This window comes from Pyrus communis, chromosome 8 (assembly GCF_963583255.1).
Source record: "Pyrus communis chromosome 8, drPyrComm1.1, whole genome shotgun sequence".
In the NCBI taxonomy this organism is placed as follows: domain Eukaryota; kingdom Viridiplantae; phylum Streptophyta; class Magnoliopsida; order Rosales; family Rosaceae; genus Pyrus; species Pyrus communis.
This window is the reverse complement of record NC_084810.1, coordinates 20117029-20126085: the sequence shown is the minus strand read 5'-3', so window position 1 is coordinate 20126085 and position 9057 is coordinate 20117029. Positions and strand designations below refer to the sequence as shown.

General features: G+C 36.2%; 1 protein-coding gene across 1 annotated transcript; it reads left to right on the top strand.

Moving 5' to 3' along the window:
• The first annotated feature begins 605 nt into the window (after positions 1-605).
• On the top strand, positions 606-2363 carry LOC137743927 (3-ketoacyl-CoA synthase 12-like). Its single transcript, XM_068483858.1, has one exon. It carries the CDS (start codon positions 626-628, stop codon positions 2039-2041), a length of 1416 nt encoding a protein of 471 aa, XP_068339959.1. The 5' UTR covers positions 606-625; the 3' UTR covers positions 2042-2363.
• The last annotated feature ends 6694 nt before the right edge of the window (positions 2364-9057 follow it).

The window sequence follows — 9057 nt, the reverse complement described above, 5'->3', positions numbered from 1 at the left end:
ATGAATATATTTAGAAATAAAATTTAGTTATCTTGACGTGTAAAATATTTTATTATTGAAATAATTGATGACGTTTATTAAAACCAAGGGACCTCAATAAAAATTGAAAAGGAATAAGGTTTCAATCAATAGAGTTGAAAAAAGAAGGATGTGAACCTAATTTTTTTTTTTTTAAACATATCTCTCTTTATTATTATTATTATTATTTTTTTTTTGTGATTATTATATTAAAAAATTAAATTAAAACATTAGCAAGAGTGTATGCATGGTTATCTTACTTGTCTTTTAAAAAAAAAATTATTATTATTAATAGGAGAGGGAGAATTCAAAATAATTTATAAGAGAGGAGAGTTCAAACTCAGAATGTATGAGTAGAAACGTCGCGCCTTGAACCAAATGCAGGCTATAATTTACTTGTCAAAAAGCTTGAGCCACACACACATGGGATGGTGGGGGTTGAGAAGTTGCAAATGAGTCTTTAGCATCTTCACATGTAGTGTACCTCTTCCTCCTCTCTTCTTATAAGACTCCCATTTTCAATTCCCCATCTACCCAATAAGCTCACATTTCCATCCACCTCTCTCTCTCTCTCTCTCTCTCTCTCTCTCTCTCTCTCCATTTTATAATGGAGCTTCTTGCTTTAGTCTGTGTTTTTTCAGCCTTGTACTTCATTTTTATTATGTGGAAGCTTTTTGATGAGAGGAGAGAGCAAGAGTGCTACATTTTGGACTACCAGTGCCACAAGCCCACAGATGACAGAAAGCTAGACACTGAATTCTCAGGTGAGATTATCAAGAGGACCAAGAATCTTGGTCTTTTGGAATACCAGTTCCTCCTCAAGGCAATTGTAAGCTCAGGGATTGGTGAGCAAACTTATGCTCCAAGAATCATGTTTTCAGGCAGGGAATCATGTCCCACATTGGACGACCGCATCTCGGAGATGGAGGAGTTCTTCCATGATAGCATCAAGAAACTCCTTGACAGATCAGGGATTTCACCTTCAGAAATTGATGTGCTTGTTGTGAATGTCTCCATGTTTGCATCTGTTCCATCTTTGTCCTCCAGGATTATAAACCACTACAAGATGAGGGAGGACATAAAGGTCTTTAACCTCAGTGGGATGGGCTGCTCAGCATCCCTAATCTCAGTTGACATAGTGAAAAACATTTTCAAGTCACACAGAAATGTTTATGCACTTGTGATCACTTCTGAGTCCTTGAGCCCCAATTGGTATTCAGGCAATGCCAGATCCATGATTCTGGCAAACTGTTTGTTCAGGTCCGGCGGTTGCGCGATCCTTCTGACGAACAAACGGGCCTTAAAACACCGAGCCATGTTCAAATTGAAATGCTTGGTGAGAACCCATCACGGCGGGAGAGACGATTCCTACGGGTGCTGCATCCAACAAGAAGATACACAAGGGTATCTAGGGTTTCACCTAGACAAATTCTTACCCAAGGCGGCCACACGAGCTTTTGTGGACAACCTAAGGGTAATATCCCCCAAGATTTTACCCATCAGGGAGCTAATGAGGTTTTTGCTTGTAACCCTAGTGAAAAAAAAGACCTCCTCACAACAATCCACCAAGGGAGGGGCTATTTCTAGCCCATCACCAAAACCTGTGATCAATTTCAAAACTGGGGTGGATCATTTTTGCATCCACACCGGTGGGAAGGCGGTGATCGACGGCATAGGATTAAATCTTGGTCTCAGCGAGTATGATCTGGAACCTGCAAGGATGACACTCCATAGATTTGGGAACACATCAGCTAGCAGCCTCTGGTATGTGTTGGGATACATGGAGGCAAAGAAGAGGTTGAAGAAAGGGAATACTGTTTTGATGATAAGCTTTGGAGCAGGGTTTAAATGCAACAGTTGCTTGTTGGAGGTGGTAAGGGATTTGGGGGATGAAAATGTTTGGAAGGAGGACATTGCTACGTACCCACCAAAGACGCTCACAAACCCTTTCTTGGAGAAGTTTGGTTGGATTCATCAGGAGGATCCAAGCACATTCAACCTGGATAATTATTTGAACCTTTAAACTAAAGGTGATATCAATCTCTCTGATTGTTTTTAATTACTTATAAAAAGTATAACTTCTTTGGGGCTTTTACTCTTTAATTTCTTTGTTTTTGTTGTATTTTGATTTTTCTTTTCTTTCCTGTATACTATAAAGTTCTTATTGTTGAATCCCTCTGCGGATTTCATGACCAATAAGATATGCTGCTGCTGCTGCTGCTGCTTTGAAATTTAAATCCCTTTTCTCTTCTTTTAGGTTTTTCTTTTACATTTCATTTGAATTTATCTTTACCTTGATTCAGAAACATTTATGTAAAACAAGTTTGTCCTACATATTAATTTATACAGATTTATTTGGCTTTGTATTTATTTCCATTGTACAAAGAGGATGCATATAATAAGAACCTTTTTGCATTTGATTTTATGGAGTGATTGCAATAGCTAGCAGATGGGGCCCAAATCCTGGGTGTATAAACTGTGGTAACATGACATGCTTTACACGCTGGACTACCTATAATAAATTTTCTTTATTAGGCAAATAAATTCACCCATCTAACCTAATCTGTACAATGGCCATGGATGATGATTCTCTTACATAAAGTTCAGTTTGAGTTGTCTGTGTTATGTAGTTTTGTTATAAGCAAGGTTTGTGGTCTCGTTATTAGTGAGTTGTCAAGTGTACTCTCTTTAGAGATTCGTCGTGTTTTATCGAGTTGTAACTAATGACTTTTGTCATATTGGTGGTTGAATCGTGAGTGTTCGTCATATTTAGCTCCGTGCTTGCGTGATTCTTGTTTATTGTTTCATTTCAATTAAAATTATATCATTTCTTCTCATTAAAAAAAGGGAAATCTCATTTCCTAAACACTAGGGGGCATATTTGCTAATCCGTAATCAAATTGAGAAGAATTAAATTAAGGAGGAATAAGGTGGAATCAGAATTAGATTCATGTTGGAGTTGTTTACTAAAATTGTCTGGAATCGGAGTAGGAATGATGTTGAGTCCATATAAGTTGTTTACTAATTCACTTCAATCGGAATGAAAACTAGGTTGATTACTATATTACCCTTACATAAATAAATTATTTTCATACTCTTTCTTTATCATTCCAAATTCTTTTTTCATTATCCCCAATTTTTTTTTTCTTTTCCTTTCTCCATCTTCTTCCCCTTCATCCTTGCTCCCTGATACTCTTCTTACCACACCCCCCCCCCCCCCCCCCCAAATTCTTTTAGCTTCCTCATCTTTTTTTCTTTTCTTTTCTCCATCTTCTTCCCTGTCAATTCAATGCCAGATGGGCACCGAACGAGTTACAAACCCAGTTGTCGCCAACGACAACCTATTCTTCACCAACTACATCTTCGAAACCCATCCTGACAAAATCATCCTGAACCAACCAGCTTGAGCCCCGCCATCGTCGGTGGACAGGATTGAGCTAGAGTCGGCACTTTGTTGAAAGGCATAAAGACATGGGTAGTTTGGGTAGAAAAGTCGAATTCCTGATGGTGGCTTCTCCCTGGAATCTAAATACCTCTATAGAGGGGATCCAATTCCGAGAGATTCAGGAGTTCAATTCCTGATTTTGTGTAAGCCCCACCTTGTTTCCAATTACTGAAATGTTGGTAAACAGTTGAATGCCTCGAAAAAAGTGCAAATCCATTTCTTTGATTTCCATTCCAGTTACGTAAACACGGCCTAGGGTTAGAAACATTTTTTCCAAAATAGCTATGGGTATTATACTTTTTTTTTTTTTTTTTTGGTCGAAGGAATTATATTGATCAATCAAAATTCAAATGGAAACATTTGCATCTTCTGCTAAGATATTACAAAGAAATTATGGTCATAACTCATTCTAACCAAAACCCCCGCCATGTTTATGGGTATTATACCTTAAGGAAACCATTTTTCTAATGTATTCGTAATCCCTTCAATTTTGAAACCGCCTACGAAATAAAGAAACAAGGGCAAAACCCATGTTATTAATTGTGTCTAAGCATGTTTTAGAATTGGATTAGTGAGTTAATTTTGATGCTGACTTAAACCATCTTCAAATGAGATATTAAATCATAAGTGGAATATCAAATTTAAAGGTAGGAGCAAACTCCAACCGATATGTCAATCCTATGTGGATTGAAATATGAGTTTTCATATATCAAATTTGCTATATAAGAAAATGTGATGTCAAATCATTTTTAATTATTTTATTGTGTGGATCCTATTAATGCACCAATTATAATTTTGAAAAATTATTTTAATTGATTTCTTTTTTAAAATAGGTAGTACGAATATCATTTATAATAAAAAAAAGTATATCGATTGGAAAAAAAGAAAATCTGACATTGTCACGTTAGCCATCGAATGAACATTTGAGATTCATCTTTTGACATCTCCATTGGAGATGCTCTTACAAGTCAGGATACCCCAATGAATGATTCTTGCAATTTGATGTCCCAAAGAATGGTTCTTGCAATTTGGGGAGTCACATTAAATATATGTATACCCTTGTACTGTAGTACATATGGAATGAGAGGATACTTGTGAGCCTGAAATTGGCACGCCATTGGACGTTGGGGGGATAACTTTGAGAAAGTATGACTTCATTTAATTTTCGGATAATGCTAAAGAGATTAAATTTTTCAGACCAAAGATAGGGTTGTAGATCATTGGATTAATAATTAAGTGTAGATTAATGTGCTTGTTTTGTTATTGGTGACACTTTATTTAATTTGCAAATTTGGTGTAAAAATTTAGTCTCTCTAACATTATCCTTAATTTTCTTAGAGGCTTGGAAGCTTCATCAATAAACTTTTTGTTTTCAAATTTACGATAAGAGTTCGATTCGCGTGAGTTCGATGAATTCAAACAGCAAATAACCGTATAAATATAATCTATTTCCCATAATTAGTGAAGAAGGGTGCATAAATTTCATATGCATCAGAAAAAGGTATAAAATTTACAGATATAATATGGCCTGCAGCAAAATCCACACACAGCTGACACTCCTTTTATCCTTTAATAATATGCCGCTAAGATTGAGAAATGGGCTAACTAGAGAGAGCATACGTGCGATTGATCCACGTACAGCTTAGATGCAACTGGAATTAGTATCACCACCAATAACTGAACTGCTGCAGGTTGATGGAGCTAACGCGATCTACTGCATTAACTTTTACACATCTACTACTCCACCATCATCATTAATTTAATCAATTCAAAAAATTATTTTTAATCAAGGGTCCCTACTGTTGGATTTTTGGATCATTAGGTCTACTTCATTCTAACGACATCGATACTGTTCTCAACTTTACCATCTCCCCAATCAGTTAGGTGTGCAGTTTACCACAGAAAATTTCATTATTAGTTAGAGTAGAATAATACTATTTAAACCCATTGGGTTTCTTTGAACCTACCGATGTAGGACTTTAACACCTACTCCATAGCCGTTGCAATGTGTGTGTGTCTGTGTCTGTGTTAACAGCTTGGACACATGCAGAGAAGAACTTTAGCTCTTCTGTGGCCACCCTCTACAGCAGAAGAACGTTCTTCTGGAAAGAATATTGAAAATCTAATTAAGATCTTTTATGCATATACCAGTTTTCTTAGTTTCTGCTGACACATGGGTACGGATAGTGGTCCATCAGCCAATAGTTGATGTAGGGAAGGTGAGATATGATGGTTAGTCATCCACGCATACATAGACAATTTGTATATGTTTTTTTTATTGTAAACCCTAAACTTTCTAATTGTATTTGTATACAATGTATATGTTGAAGGAATAAATGAAAAAAAAAAAAAATTATGTTCAACTTGGAGGTTGAAGATGAATAACTCATGAAAGGAAAGTTATAAATTAATTTCCTTTGTATCTGATTCATATCTAATCTCTCACCACTTAGTACTATGGTCTAGTAATATTTATCTTCACTTGTAAGTGAGAGGTCTTAAGTTCGATTTAAACCACATTATTGCAAATTCATTGTGAGACTTAGCCCACCTCCTTTCCCCTTAGTGTAGATAATATCGTTTCTTCACAACAAAACAAAACAAAACGAAAAATTCATTTCTAAGACACTAAGAGGAGGGAGAGCTCGGCTAAGTCACATAATGGGCAGCCTAATTTGGTATCGAATTCGTCATCCACGAGATTTGAACTTAAGACCTCTTACTTTCAAGTGAAGAGGAATACCATCAAACCGTAGTACTAAGCGACCTCTACTTTTAATATACCATGATTATAGAAGCTTATTCATTTAAATCCAATCCTTATTGTGTTATAGTCAAGATAAGACGGTACTTAGGGTTTAGGAGTGGTTTAGGGTTTATGGTTTATATATGGGTAGTTTAGGGTAGTTTGAAATCAAGAAATAAACAATTAGAAATGTGAAAACATAATTCCTTCTGTCCAGCCTTCAACCAAAAAGGAGAAGTGAAAAGTAGTAGGCCTGTCTAGCAGAATTTTCTCCCTTGAGTTACACAGTTAACTTCTCCTGTGAAAAACCAAACAGGCGCATTAATTTGCCACTAAACTTAACAACTCTTCGGCCAAATTGTGATTTCATTAAAATCCTATCCCTCTTTTTGCGTTATTAGCCGAATTTCTTGGTGTGATGACTGTTGAACCACATGTGAAAGAAAGCCGCTGAACTGCTAGTTGTTGCAGCTGTTGCTTGGTCTATTTTTCTTCTTTCCGAACTTTTTCAGCTCGAATTTCGAGACAGGGTTTTTAGTTCAATTACCAAACCGAAACCAGCCCTAGTTTACAACATTACATTTGGTATATTTGTATTTATAGCTAAATTTTTTATCACATTTTTTAGTTTTATTTATGCCTATTTTCTAATTTGCATCCATTTTATAGTAATTTTTATTTTAGCTTTTATTTGTACCCATATATTTAATTTCTTTTTGCACCCACTCATCAATTTCGTGTAAGATTATGAGTATGAAACATATACAAGAACTAGTTATGGAAAAGTCTTGGTTAAAACTATTTAGGTTGTCCTTATTGTTTTAGGATAACAGAGTTGAGAGAAGTTCCAATTGGTTTTGGTAAAGAACTTAGTGTTGGAACTTCATGAGGTCTCGTAATTCTTTATGGTTTGTATGAGCTTGAATCTCAATCCAATTCTGATAGGGAATGGACATAGGAGCACTATATATTTATGGTTCAAACCACTGTTCTTGCAATACTAGCTTATGTTGTTCTAAGTCCTATTGATTAGAGAAGCTATTGTGATCGTAAAATAGGAGAAGGTTTTGAACACAGGGACTACAATGGCTTCTTCATCAGGATCGAGCAACGCAGGTATGTTCTAAAAGGTTTTGGTTCTTAAGTCTGTTAAATGCAAAATTTAGACTAGTTGTGATTCAATTGGATGAATTCTTGTTTCTTGGATAAGTTGCTGCGATATTATTCTTCCATTTCGTCCATAGCTGCCAGATACGGAGTAAGATTTGAGTTCGGAGTTCGGTTTGGGTATGAAATTCACTAGTAACCTATAAATACCATTCGTCAGAGAGTATACATAGACATTACCATATTCAATTTAATTCGTTCTAAATTCGCAATGTTGAACCTTTCCTCTCTCCTGTGCAATTCATATCCCATCCACTCTCTTCCCCTCGGTAAGCTCTCCTTAATCTCACTTTCCTTCTTTTCTCTCTCTCTCTCTCTCTCTCCTTTCTTCTCCTTCCCCGACAACCACAAGGACCACAACGGTGGTAAACTCATTCTGACTTTCCCTCTTCTCAGTCTCTCTCTTGCTCCCTCATCTCTCTCTCCTTTTTTCTCCTACCCTGACCTCTTCTTTCCTCTCCTTCCCCGTCAACCACAACCAAGACAACGATAAATTTACCTCCGATTTTACAGTGACCAAATGCGTTTTTCTTTTCTTTAATTTTTTTTTCTAATCTGATTAGAGATCTAGATGAACCATCGAATCGCCAAAGTATTGGTTCGTACGTACCGATACAAAACTCGGACCCTATTTTACCTAATCCAGCAACTATGATTTCGTCCTTACCATCCATCTTTGCCAAATTTTTTGTTAATTTGCTAACATGCCACTTTGTGGGATCCATACGTCGGGTAACACATTGACACATGGACTAAATAAACAAAGTAAAAGTAACATCTAAAAGTTTTAAAACAATAAGAAAACTAAAGAATAAATAGAAATAAGATTAAAAAAAATTTAAAATATATGTTGTCAATTCTCAACAACCCGAACTAGCCACCTCCACCTTACATCACAGTCGGACCCAGCCCCCTTAACCCCATCCACTAAATGCCAACAATGACAAATCTGATTTAAAAACTTGCAAGTGCCAGTGTTAGATAGGGACTAAGCGAACTCCATTCATAAGGGCTAATTCGCAAGGGAATAGGATTTTCTCCCTTTCTATATCTATCTTCTTTCATTTCCTCATCTCATATATTATTTCCCCATCTCATATATTATTTCCCAGCCACCTTAACCCCATTCACTAAATGCCAACAGTGACAAATCTAATTTAAAAACTTGCAAGAGCCAGTGTCAGATAGGGACTCTAAGCGAACTCCATTCATAAGGGCTAATTCGCAAGGGAATAGGATTTTCTCCCTTTCTATATCTATCTTCTTTCATTTCCTCATCTCATATATTATTTCCCAGCCACCTTAACCCCATTCACTAAATGCCAACAGTGACAAATCTAATTTAAAAACTTGCAAGTGCCAGTGTCAGATAGGGACTCTAAGCGAACTCCATTCATAAGGGCTAATTCGCAAGGGAATAGGATTTTCTCCCTTTCTATATCTATCTTCTTTCATTTCCTCATCTCATATATTATTTCCCAGCCACCTTAACCCCATTCACTAAATGCTAACAGTGATAAATCTGATTTAAAAACTTGCAAGTGCCAGTGTTAGATAGGGACTCTAAGCGAACTCCATTCATAAGGGCTAATTCGCAAGGGAGTAGGATTTTCTTTCTTTCTATATCTATCTTCTTTCATTTCCTTATCTCATATATTATTTTTTGTTTTATTGTCTCTAT